Source organism: Haemorhous mexicanus, chromosome 16 (genome assembly GCF_027477595.1).
Source record: "Haemorhous mexicanus isolate bHaeMex1 chromosome 16, bHaeMex1.pri, whole genome shotgun sequence".
Taxonomy (NCBI): Eukaryota; Metazoa; Chordata; class Aves; order Passeriformes; family Fringillidae; genus Haemorhous; species Haemorhous mexicanus.
In genome coordinates, this window is record NC_082356.1 from 16,911,486 (window position 1) to 16,924,626 (window position 13,141).

Consider the following 13,141-nt stretch of genomic DNA (forward strand, 5'->3'; position numbering starts at 1 on the left):
TGTGGAGCTCCACGGGCTCCTTGGAGTTCTCCGCTCTCCCCTCCCTCTGGAGCTCCACCAGCCGCACCTCCGGGCGCTCCTTGGAGCTCCTCCGCGGCTCGGAGCCCGCTCTCCCCTTCCCCTGGAGCTCCACCAGCTGCAGCTCCGCGGCTCGGAGCCCGCTCTCCCCTTCCCCTGGAGCTCCACCAGCCGCACCTCCGGGCGCTCCTTGGAGCTCCTCCGCGGCTCGGAGCCCGCTCTCCCCTTCCCCTGGAGCTCCACCAGCCGCACCTCCGGGCGCTCCTTGGAGCTCCTCCGCGGCTCGGAGCCCGCTCTCCCCTGACTCTGCTCCTTGGAGCTCCTCCGCTCTCCCCTTCCCCTGGAGCTCCAGTACCCGCAGCTCCGGGCGCTCCTTGGAGCTCCTCCGCTCTCCCCTCTCACTGGAGCTTCACGGGCTCTCCTTGGAGCTCCTCCGCAGCTCAGCCCCCTCTCCCCTCCCTCTGGAGCTCCACCAGCCGCACCTCCGGGCGCTCCTTGGAGCTCCTCCGCGGCTCGGAGCCCGCTCTCCCCTTCCCCTGGAGCTCCACCAGCCGCAGCTCCGCGGCTCGGAGCCCGCTCTCCCCTCCCACTGGAGCTCCACGGGCTCATTGGAGCTCCTCCGCTCTCCCCTTCCCCTGGAGCTCCACCAGCCGCAGCTCCGCGGCTCGGAGCCCGCTCTCCCCTCCCCCTGGAGCTCCACCAGCCGCACCCTCGGGGTAAAATCCTTTATTTACAAACCTCCAACTCCTCACCGCCCTCCTCCTCCTGCAGCATCTCCGAGCAGCTCCGGGCGCTCCTTGGAGCTCCTCCGCGGCTCGGGGCGCTCTCCCCTGACTCTGCTCCTTGGAGCTCCTCCGCGGACTCTCTGTGGAGCTCCACGGGCTCCTTGGAGTTCTCCGCTCTCCCCTCCCTCTGGAGCTCCACCAGCCGCACCTCCGGGCGCTCCTTGGAGCTCCTCCGCGGCTCGGAGCCCGCTCTCCCCTTCCCCTGGAGCTCCACCAGCCGCAGCTCCGCGGCTCGGAGCCCGCTCTCCCCTCACTCTACTCCTTGGAGCTCCTCCGCGGACTCTCTGTGCAGCTCCACGTGCTCCTTGGAGCTCCTCCGCTCTCCCCTCCCACTGGAGCTCCACGGGCTCCTTGGAGCTCCTCCGCTCTCCCCCTGGAGCTCCACCAGCCGCAGCTCCGGGCGCTCCTTGGAGCTCCTCTGCGGCTCGGAGCCCGCTCTCCCCTTCCCCTGGAGCTCCACCAGCCGCACCTCCGGACGCTCCTTGGAGCTCCTCCGCGGCTCGGAGCCCGCTCTCCCCTTCCCCTGGAGCTCCACCAGCCGCAGCTCCGGGCGCTCCTTGGAGCTCCTCCGCGGCTCGGAGCCCGCTCTCCCCTTCCCCTGGAGCTCCACCAGCCGCAGCTCCGCGGCTCGGAGCCTGCTCTCCCCTGACTCTGCTCCTTGGAGCTCCTCTGCGGACTCTCTGTGGAGCTCCACGGGCTCCTTGGAGCTCCACCAGCCGCAGCTCCGCGGCTCGGAGCCCGCTCTCCCCCTTCCCCTGGAGCTCCACGGGCTCCTTGGAGCTCCTCGGCGGCTCGGAGCCCGCTCTCCCCTCCCCCTGGAGCTCCACCAGCCGCAGCTCCGCGGCTCGGAGCCCGCTCTCCCCTCCCCCTGGAGCTCCACGGGCTCCTTGGAGTTCTCCGCTCTCCCCTTCCCCTGGAGCTCCACCAGCCGCAGCTCCGCGGCTCGGAGCCCGCTCTCCCCTCCCCCTGGAGCTCCACCAGCCGCACCCTCAGGGTAAAATCCTTTATTTACAAACCTCCAACTCCTCACCGCCCTCCTCCTCCTGCAGCATCTCCGAGCAGCTCCGGGCGCTCCTTGGAGCTCCTCCGCGGCTCGGGGCCGGCTCTGCGCTCCCTCTGCAGCTCGGCCAGCCGCAGCCGCAGCCGCTGCTCGCGGCGTTTCCCGGCCTGGAGCTGCCTCTGGGCTTTGTCCAGCGCGTCCAGCGCGGCCTCGGCGCGGCGCTTCCAGAGCAGCGCGCTGCCCACCTGGTAGCTGTGCTCGCTCTGGATGTACGCGCCGGCCCGCGGCGGCAGCCGCAGCATGAACAGCGACGGCGACGGCGGCGCCGGGGGTGCCGCGGGGGCCGCGGGGCTCGGGGGGGCTCCCTCGGGCAGGGCCGGGGTGCTGGTGGCCACCCCGTCGCCCGTGGCCACCAGCAGGGTCTCTGGGATGGAGCCCGAGGGGCCGGGCAGCGCCGGGACCCCGCCGTGGTCGCCGGCCGGGGGCGGGCCGGGGTCTTTGGAGTCCCGCGGGAAGCAGGAGACGTCCGAGGGTAACGGGGGGGGCGGCGGGGCCGGGGGGGGGTCCCGTCTGTGGGGAGAGGGGACAGGGGTCAGCTCGGAGAGACCCCACCCCAAAACAGCCCCGGAGAGAGCCCAAAATACTATCGGGGAGACCCCCTAAATACCCCTGGAGAGACCCCAAAATAGCCCCGGGGAGACCCCAAAATATCCCCGGAGAGACCCCCTAAATACCCCCGGAGAGACCCCAAAATATCCCCGGAGAGACCCCAAAACATCCCCGGAGAGACCCCAAAATATCCCCGGGGAGATCCCCAAAATATCCCTGAAGAGACCCCCTAAATACCCCCGGAGAGACCCCAAAATATCCCCGGAGAGACCCCCTAAATACCCCTGGAGAGACCCCAAAATATCCCCGGGGAGACCCCCAAAACATCCCCGGAGCATCCCAAGAGTTCCAGCGTGGGAGGGGTCGAGGGGAATTGGGGGGTGGTCCCAGGGGTCAGAAAGGTCAGGGGGAATTGGGGGGGGGTCTCACAGGTCTCACAGGTGGGAGGGGTCAGGGGAAATTTGGGGAGGGTCCCAGGGGTCAGAAAGGTCAGGGGGAATTGGGGGGGGTCCCACAGGTAGGAGGGGTCGGGGGGAATTGGGGGAGGGTCCCAAAGGTGGGAGGGGTCAGGGGGAATTGAGGGGGGTCCCACAGGTGGGAGGGGCCAGGGGGAATTGGGGGGTGGTCGCAGGAGTGGGAGGGGTCAGGGGAAATTTGGGGAGGGTCCCAGGGGTCAGAAAGGCCAGGGGGAATTGGGGGGGGGTCTCACAGGTGGGAGGGGTCAGGGGGAATTGGGGGAGGGTCGGGGGGGGTCCAGGGAAAATGGGGGGGAGGGGTCTGAGGGAAATGGGGGGTCCAGGGCTGGGGGGGGTTGGGAAAATGGGGGGGGGTCCAGGGGAATATGGGGGGTGCGGGCAGGGGGATTCGGGGAAAATGAGGGGGGGGGTCCATGGGAAATGGGGGGGTCCGGGGGTGATGGGGGGGGTCTGGGTAAAATGGGGGGGGGTCAAGGAAAATGTGGGTCCAGGGGCGGGGGGTCCCAGGGGCGGGAGGGGTCCGGGGGTCCCGCAGGGAGGGGATGGCTCCGGCTGTACTGGGATGAACTGGGGAGCCCCGAGCCCCCCCAGACCCCCCCCAAATTCCCCCCAGACCCCCCCCAGACCCCCCCGCTCACCTCCACCTGCGGGCGGCCCGCGGGGGTCTCGGGGGGTCGCGCTCCGGGGGGGGCCTGGGCCGGGGGGGCCGCGAGGGGCCGGGGGCGAACACGGTGGGCACGGCCCCCTCCTTCAGGCGGTGGTAGCCACTGGGGGGGGAGCGGGGGGTCAGGGGGACCCCAAAATACCTGGGGGGGGGGACCCCAAATACCTGGGGGGGGTCAGGGGCACCCCAAATACCTGGGGGGGGCTCGGGGGGACCCCAAATACCTGGGGGGGGTCAGGGGCACCCCAAATACCTGGGGGGGCAGGGGGACCCCGAAATACCTGGGGGGGGGACCCCAAATACCTGGGGGGGTCAGGGGGACCCTGAAATACCTGGGGGGGGCAGGGAGACCCCAAATACCTGGGGGGGGGGACCCCGAAATACCTGGGGGGGGGGTCAGGGGCACCCCAAATACCTGGGGGGGGGGCAGGGGGACCCCAAATACCTGGGGGGGGCTCGGGGGGACCCCAAATACCTGGGGAGGGGGGTCCCCAAATACCTGGGGGGGGTCAGGGGCACCCCGAAATACCTGGGGAGGTCAGGGGGATCCTAAAATACCTGGGGGGGCAGGGGGACCCCAAAATACCTGGAGGGGGAGGGGGACCCCAAATACCTGGGGGGGCAGGGGGACCCCAAAATACCTGGGGGGGGCTAAAATACCTGGGGGGAGAGGGGCACTCCAAAAATACCTGGGGAGGGGGACCCTAAAATACCTGGGGGGACCCTAAAATACCTGGGGGGGTCAAGAGCACCCAAAAATACCTGGGGGGACCCTAAAATACCTGGGGGGGGGGGTCAGGGGCACCCCAAAATACCTGGGGGGGGGAGGGGCACCCCAGAAATGGGGGGAGAGATCCCAAAATGGGGGGCAGGGGCACCCCAACACCTGGGGGAGACCCTGAAATACCTGGGGGCGAGCCCAACACCTGGGGGGCCTGGAATACCTGGGGGGGGACCCCAACACCTGGGGGGGACCCCAACACCTGGGGGGCCTGGAATACCTGGGGGGGGACCCCAACACCTGGGGGGGCCTGGAATACCTGGGGGGGAACCCCAACACCTGGGGGGGCCTGGAATACCTGGGTGTTTCCCTCACCTGCAGCCCCCCCAACTCACCTGGAGCCCCCCCAGCCCCACCTGTGTCCCTGCTCACCGGTAGCACACTCCAGAACACACCTGGAGCCCCTGGACACACCTGTGTCACCTGGACACACCTGTGTCACCTAGACACACCTGTGTGTCACCTGGCTCACCTGGAGCCCCTGGACACACCTGTGTCACCTGGACACACCTGTGTCACCTAGACACACCTGTGTGTCACCTGGCTCACCTGGAGCCCCTGGACACACCTGTGTCACCTGGAACACACCTGTGTCACCTGGACACACCTGTGTCACCTGGCTCACCTGGAGCCCCTGGACACACCTGTGTCACCTGGATGCACCTGTGTTACCTGGACACACCTGGAGCCCCTGGACACACCTGTGTCACCTGGACACACCTGTAACACCTGGCTCACCTGGAGCCCCTGGACACACCTGTGTCACCTGGCTCACCTGGAGCCCCTGGACACACCTGTGTCACCTGGACACACCTGTGTGTCACCTGGACTTACCTGTCACCTGGCTCACCTGGAGCCCCTGGACACACCTGTAACACCTGGAAACACCTAAAGCCCCTGGACACACCTGTGTCACCTGGACACACCTGTGTCACCTGGACACACCTGTGTGTCACCTGGCTCACCTGGAGCCCCTGGACACACCTGTGTCACCTGGAACACACCTGTGTCACCTAGACACACCTGTGTCACCTGGAACACACCTGTGTCACCTAGACACACCTGTGTCACCTGGATGCACCTGTGTCACCTGGATGCACCTGTGTCACCTGGACACACCTGTGTCACCTTGACACACCTGTGTCACCTGGAACACACCTGTGTCACCTGGATGCACCTGTGTCACCTGGACACACCTGAAGCCCCTGGACACAACTGTATCACCTGGACACACCTGTGTCACCTGGCTCACCTGGAGCCCCTGGACACACCTGTGTTATCTGGACACACCTGTGTCACCTGGCTCACCTGGAGCCCCTGGACTCACCTGTGTCACCTGGCTCACCTGGAGCCCCTGGACACACCTGTGTTATCTGGACACACCTGTAACACCTGGCTCACCTTTGTCACCTCGACACACCTGTGTCGCCTGGCTCACCTGTAACACCTGGCTCACCTGTGTCACCTGGAACACCTGTGTCACCTCGACACACCTGTGTCACCTGGCTCACCTGTGTCACCTCGACACACCTGTGTCACTTGGCTCACCTGTAACACCTGGCTCACCTGTGTCACCTGGAACGCCTGTAGCCCACCCCAGCCCCACATGCAGCCCCCCCCCCCCCCCCCCCAGCTCACCTGTATCCTCACCTGTACTCCCAGGACACACCTGTACACCCAGCATACACACCTGAGAACAGCTATACACACTCATACACACCTGTACCCACCTGTACCCACCTGAGCACACCTGTACACACCTGAGTACACACCTGAGCACACCTGTACACACCCATACACACCTGTACACACCTGAGCACTCAACTGAGCACACACCTGAGCACACACCTGAGCACTCACCTGTAGCCCACCAGCTCGAAGCAGGTGCTCTCCAAGTGCTGCGAGCAGAAGTAGATGTATTTGGAGCTCACCTGAGCACACCTGTACTCACCTGTACACACCCATACACACCTGAGCACACCTGTACTCACCTGTACACACCTGTACACACCCATACACACCCATACACACACCTGAGCACACCTGTACTCACCTGTACACACCCATACACACCTGTACTCACCTGTACACACCCATACACACCCATACACACCTGTACACACCCATACACACCTGTACACACCTGTACACACCCATACACACCTGAGCACACACCTGAGCACACCTGTACCCACCTGTACACACCCATACACACCTGTACACACCTGTACACACCCATACACACCCATACACACACCTGAGCACACCTGTACCCACCTGTAGCCCACCAGCTCGAAGCAGGTGCTCTCGAAGTGCTGGGAGCAGAAGTAGATGTATTTGGAGCTCACCTGTACCCACCTGTACACACCCATACACACCTGTACACACCCATACACACCTGAGCACACACCTGAGCACACCTGTACACACCCATACACACCTGAGCACACACCTGAGCACACCTGAGCACTCACCTGTAGCCCACCAGCTCGAAGCAGGTGCTCTCGAAGTGCTGGGAGCAGAAGTAGATGTATTTGGAGCTCACCTGAGCACACCTGTACCCACCTGTAGCCCACCAGCTCGAAGCAGGTGCTCTCGAAGTGCTGCGAGCAGAAGTAGATGTATTTGGAGCTCACCTGTACCCACCTGTACCCACCCATACACACCTGTACCCACCTGTACACACCTGTACCCACCTGTACACACCCATACACACCTGTACACACCTGTACCCACCTGTAAACACCTGTACCCACCTGTACTCACCTGTACACACCCATACACACCTGTACTCACCTGTACACACCCATACACACCCGTACTCACCTGTACTCACCTGTACCCACCTGTACACACCTGAGCACACACCTGAGCACACCTGTACACACCCATACACACCTGTACCCACCTGTACACACCCATACACACCCATACACACCTGTACACACCCATACACACCCATACACACACCTGAGCACACCTGTACCCACCTGTACCCCACCAGCTCGAAGCAGGTGCTCTCGAAGTGCTGCGAGCAGAAGTAGATGTATTTGGAGCTCACCTGAGCACACCTGTACCCAGCTGTACACACCCATACACACCCATACACACCTGTACACACCTGAGCACACCTGAGCACACACCTGAGCACACCTGTACCCACCTGTAGCCCACCAGCTCGAAGCAGGTGCTCTCGAAGTGCTGGGAACAGAAGTAGATGTATTTGGAGCTCACCTGTACCCACCTGTACCCACCCATACACACCTGTACTCACCTGTACACACCCATACACACCTGAGCACACACCTGAGCACACACCTGAGCACACCTGTACCCACCTGTAGCCCACCAGCTCGAAGCAGGTGCTCTCGAAGTGCTGCGAGCAGAAGTAGATGTATTTGGAGCTCACCTGTACCCACCTGTACCCACCTGTACACACCTGTACACACCCATACACACCCATACACACCTGAGCACACCTGTACCCACCTGTACCCAACCAGCTCGAAGCAGGTGCTCTCGAAGTGCTGCGAGCAGAAGTAGATGTATTTGGAGCTCACCTGTACCCACCTGTACACACCCATACACACCTGTACACACCCATACACACCTGAGCACACACCTGAGCACACCTGTACACACCCATACACACCTGAGCACACACCTGAGCACACCTGAGCACTCACCTGTAGCCCACCAGCTCGAAGCAGGTGCTCTCGAAGTGCTGGGAGCAGAAGTAGATGTATTTGGAGCTCACCTGAGCACACCTGTACACACCTGAGCACACCCATACACACACCTGAGCACACCTGAGCACTCACCTGTACCCAACCAGCTCGAAGCAGGACTGCTCAAAGTGCTGGGAACAGAAGTAGATGTATTTGGAGCTCACCTGTACCCACCTGTACCCACCCATACACACCCATACACACCTGAGCACACACCTGAGCACTCACCTGTAGCCCACCAGCTCGAAGCAGGTGCTCTCGAAGTGCTGCGAGCAGAAGTAGATGTATTTGGAGCTCACCTGTACCCACCTGTACACACCCATACACACCCATACACACCTGTACACACCCATACACACCCATACACACCCATACACACACCTGAGCACACCTGTACCCACCTGTAGCCCACCAGCTCGAAGCAGGTGCTCTCGAAGTGCTGGGAGCAGAAGTAGATGTATTTGGAGCTGGGGTCCCAGCGCCCCCCCCCGGCCGGGTCCCGCCGCCGGCTGTTCTCCAACCACTGCGCCCGCCGGGGGTCGTCCCGCCGCGGCAGCCTGGGGACAGGGACAGTGGGGACATTAACGGGGACATGGGGACACTGAGGGGACATGGGGACATCGGGGACACTGGGGACACTGAGGGGACATTGCATGGGGACACTGCCACTGCGCCCGCCGGGGGTCGTCCCGCCGCGGCAGCCTGGGGACATGGGGACAATGGGGACATTAACGGGGACATGGGGACATCGGGGACATTGGGGACACTGAGGGGACATGGGGACAGCAATGGGGACACTGCCACTGCGCCCGCCGGGGGTCATCCCGCCGCGGCAGCCTGGGGACATGGGGACATTAATGGGGACACTGGGGACACTGAGGGGACATCGGGGACATCGGGGACATTGGGGACAGCAATGGGGACACTGCCACTGCGCCCGCCGGGGGTCATCCCGCCGCGGCAGCCTGGGGACATGGGGACATTAATGGGGACACTGGGGACACTGAGGGGACATCGGGGACATCGGGGACATTGGGGACAGCAATGGGGACACTGCCACTGCGCCCGCCGGGGGTCGTCCCGCCGCGGCAGCCTGGGGACAGTGACAGTGGGGACATTAGCGGGGACATGGGGACATTGAGGGGACATGGGGACATTGGGGACACGGGACACTGAGGGGACATGGGGACACTGGGGACACTGAGGGGACACTGCCACTGTGCCCGCCGGGGGTTGTCACACCACAGCAGCCTGGGGACAGTGGGGACATCAATGGAGACATCAGTGGGGACACAGGGACATCAATGGGGACAATGGGGACATTAACGGGGACATGGCGGACACTGGGACAGCAACAGGGACATGGGGACACTGGGGACATTGCGTGGGGACATCAGTGGGGACATCAATGGGGACATCAATGGGGACACTGGGGACACTGTGTGGGGACTCTGTACGGGGACAGGGACATTGCGTAGGGACAGCAGTGGGGACACTGGGGACACTGGGTGGGGACACTGGGTGGGGACAGGGACATTGCGTGGGGACAGCAATGGGGACACTGGGGACAGAGAGGGGACACTGTGTGGGGACACTGTACGAGGACAGGGACATTGTGTGGGGACAGCAATGGGGACATTGGGGACACTGCGTGGGGACAGGGACATTGGGGACCACGCCCACCGGGGGTCGTCCTGCCGCGGCAGCTGGGGACATGGGGACAGTGACAGGGACACTGGGACAGCAACAGGGACATGGGGACAGTGACAGGGACATTGGGGACACTGAGGGGACATGGGGACACTGAGGGGACATTGGGGACACTGGGACAGCAACAGGGACATGGGGACACCAACAGGGACATGGGGACACTGAGGGGACAGCAGGGACACTGGGGACACCAACAGGAACACTGGGGACACTGAGGGGACATGGGGACACTGTATGGGGACCTTGGGGACATTGGGGACAGGTATATGGGCAGAGGGCACACGTGAGGGGACACGAGAGGGCGGGGACATGGGGGACACAGGTGGCACAAGTGACAGAGGTGACACAGGTGGCACACAGTGACACAGATGGCACAGGTGACAGAGGTGGCACAGGTGATGGGTGACAGGTCACAAAGGTGACACAAGTGACACAGGTGACACGGGTGACAGAGGTCACACACAGGTCACACACAGGTGACACAGTGACACACACAGGTGACACACAGGTGGCACACAGGTGGCACACAGCTGAGCCGCCAGGGCTGAACCCTCCCCCCCCCCCCGCACACCTGGGAATGGAACGGTCCGGCCAGGCCCTTACAGGGGGACAGGGCCGAACCATCCCTCAAACGGGGGGGGACAAACACACCTGGGACACCCTGGGACAGCCCATTGCTTCAAGGGGGGGGACGGACACACCTGGGACAGCCCAGACACACCTGGGACAGTCCATTCCTTGGTGGGGGGGGAGGTGACACCTGGGACAGCCCATTGCCGGGGGTGGGGGGAGGTGACACCTGGGACAGCCCATTCTTTAGGGGGGGTGTGACAGCTGGGACAGCCATTGCTACGGACAGGTAACACCTGGAACAGTCCATTCCTGAGGAGGGGGTGACACCTGGGACAGCCCATTCCTGAGGAGGGGGTGACACCTGGGACACCTGGGACAGTCCATTCCTGAGGGGGGGGGGGTGACACCTGGGACACCTGGGACAGTCCATTCCTGAGGGGGGGGGGGGGTGACACCTGGGACACCTGGGACAGTCCATTCCTGAGGAGGGGGTGACACCTGGGACACCTGGGACAGTCCATTCCTGAGGGGGGGGGGTGACACCTGGGACACCTGGGACAGTCCATTCCTGAGGAGGGGGTGACACCTGGGACAGTCCATTCCTGAGGAGGGGGTGACACCTGGGACACCTGGGACAGTCCATTCCTGAGGAGGGGGTGACACCTGGGACAGTCCATTCCTGAGGGGGGCGGGCTGCCAGCCGTTGCTAAGGGGAGGTGACAGCGGTGACAGGAAGGCGGACACGGTGGCTGCGGGGGCTCGGCGGGGCGGGGGGTGTCCCTGCCCTCCCCGGGGGTCGCTCACCGGTGGAAGGAGATGCCTCTGCCGCGCGTGTCGCGGGTGTCGCGGGTGCAGCAGCCGGCGGCGGAGCAGTGCCGGGGCATCTGCGGGTACACGGGTGTCACTGAGCCCCCCAAAACCCCGGGACACCCCGAACCCCCTCGGTGTCACCCCTGAGCCCCCCCGGCCCCTCCCCCCTCGGCGCGGCCCTGCCCCCCCCACTCCCTCTCGCACGGCCTGCCCCGCTCCCCCCCCGCAACGGGCCTGACATCTCCCCATAACGGCCTGACCCGCCTCCGCGCGCCCCCTCCCGTCCCGCTCGGCCGCTTTTTCCCGCTTTTTGCCCGTTTTCCCCCGGTTTTGCCCCGTTTCCCCCCCCCCCTTTCCGGGCCCCACCTCGGCGCTCCCATCCCGCCGCCGCCGCGGCCTCCCCGGAAGTCTCGCGAGAACTCGCGGGGGCCGCGAGAACGGCGCCCGCCGGCCGAGGCCGCGCCCCATTTGGATGCCGCGCTGTGATTGGTCAGATGAGCCGCGCCCCCGCCTCATTAGCTATGCAAGCCCCGCCCCTCCCCGCCGCGTTTTCGCGCGCCCTCCCGACGGCTTTTGGGGGGATTTTGGGGGGTTTTGGGGATTTTTGGGGGGTTTTGGGGGATTTTGGGGGATTTCACCGCCCCAGTTGGAATAAAAAGGGTCTTGCCCACCCCCCCGAACAGACTGCGGAGGGTTTGGAGAAACCGTGGGGTTTTATTGCGGGGTTTCAGCCCCCACAATAAGGATAACGACAGTTTTGGGGTGACCCAGCGGATTTTGGGGTCTCTTGGGGGGTTTTGGGGGATTTCACCCCCCAAGTGGGATAAAAAGGGTCTTGCCCACCCCCCCGAGCAGACTGGGGGGGTTTGGAGAGATCCTGGGGGGTTTCAGCCCCCCCAGTCGGGGTTTAGACAGTTTTGGGGTATCCCAGCAGATTTGGGGGGATTTGGGGGGATTTCACCCCAAAAAACGGCGCAGAGTTGTTTTTGGGGTCCCTCCCCCCCGCTCTGGGGTCTCTGAGCCTCTCCAGACTCCGGAATATTCCAATCCCCCCCAAACTCAGCACGGGCCCCCCCAAAAGGGACCGAGGGTGGTCCCAAACCCCCCCGACCCCAAAATCGGGGAGGGACCCCCAAATCCCTTCTTGGGGGCGCGGCCCCCCCGGCTTTGGGGTCCCTCCCCGGTTTTGGGGTCCCCTCCCGGTTTTGGGGTCCCTCCCCGGTTTTGGGGACCCTCTGGAGGCGCCCCAATGGCTTTGGGGACCCCCGCCCCAAATCCCCCCGGGGGGGTTCAGGGTCAGGGTCGGGGTTTTGGGGCGCGTTTTGGGGTCGGGGGGTTCAGGGGGTGCGCCCAGCGCTGGGGGCGGGGCCTGGGTGGGCGTGGCCGCTGTCGCCGCTGTCGCTGTCGCCGCTGTCGCTGTCGCTGTCGCTGTCGCTGTCGCTGTCGCGCAGCATCCGCCGCACCGTGCGGGACAGGTTCATGGGGTCACACCTGGGGGGGACGGGGTGAGACCCCACAGACCCCACAGGGACCCCACAGACCCCACAGGGATCCCATAAACTCCACAGACCCCACAGGGACCCCACAGGGACCCCAATACCCCACAGAGACCCCACAGACCCCACAGGGACCCCAATATCCCACAGAGACCCCACAGACCCCACAGGGACCCCAATATCCCACAGAGACCCCATAGATCCCATAGAGACTCCCAATACCCCACAGAGACCCCACAGAGACCCCACAGACCCCATAGATCACATAGAGACCCCCAACATCCCACAGAGACCCACAGAGACCCCACAGACCCCACAGGGACCCCACAGACCCCACAGAGACCCCACAGACCCCACAGGGACCCCCAATACCCCACAGAGACCCCACAGACCCCACAGACCCCACAGGGACCCCACAGGGACCCCACAGACCCCACAGACCCCACAGAGACCCCACAGACCCCACAGGGACCCCCAATACCCCACAGAGA

At 64.4% G+C, this 13,141-nt stretch overlaps 1 protein-coding gene across 6 annotated transcripts; it reads right to left on the reverse strand.

Moving 5' to 3' along the window:
• Positions 1-1,792: 1,792 nt before the first annotated feature.
• THAP7 (THAP domain containing 7) lies at positions 1,793-11,608 on the reverse strand. 6 transcript variants are annotated; one of them, XM_059860858.1, is made up of 5 exons: positions 11,521-11,608; positions 11,149-11,228; positions 8,463-8,618; positions 3,527-3,655; positions 1,793-2,373 (listed from the first exon to the last, which is right to left on the reverse strand). In XM_059860858.1, exons 2-5 carry the CDS (start codon positions 11,226-11,228, stop codon positions 1,830-1,832), a joined length of 909 nt encoding a protein of 302 aa, XP_059716841.1. In that variant the 5' UTR covers positions 11,521-11,608; the 3' UTR covers positions 1,793-1,829. The 6 variants fall into 6 exon arrangements, with proteins under 6 accessions (XP_059716841.1, XP_059716840.1, XP_059716843.1 ...); XM_059860857.1 differs by lacking the exons at positions 8,463-8,618; positions 11,149-11,228; positions 11,521-11,608 and adding exons at positions 6,611-6,785; positions 6,879-6,995; XM_059860860.1 differs by lacking the exons at positions 8,463-8,618; positions 11,149-11,228; positions 11,521-11,608 and adding an exon at positions 8,155-8,264.
• Positions 11,609-13,141: the final 1,533 nt, after the last annotated feature.

Excerpts from the sequence above, each read along its gene's own strand:
- THAP7 (XM_059860857.1), bottom strand. The coding sequence starts at position 6,993 with ATGGGTGGGTACAGGTGGGTACAGGTGAGCTCCAAATACATCTACTTC. Across the intron at positions 6,786-6,878 it reads GTGGGTACAGGTGTGCTCAG|GTGTGTGCTCAGGTGTGTAT; the intron begins GTGAGCTCCAAA and ends AGGTGTGCTCAG. Across the intron at positions 2,374-3,526 it reads CGGGCCGCCCGCAGGTGGAG|ACGGGACCCCCCCCCGGCCC; the intron begins GTGAGCGGGGGG and ends CTCTCCCCACAG.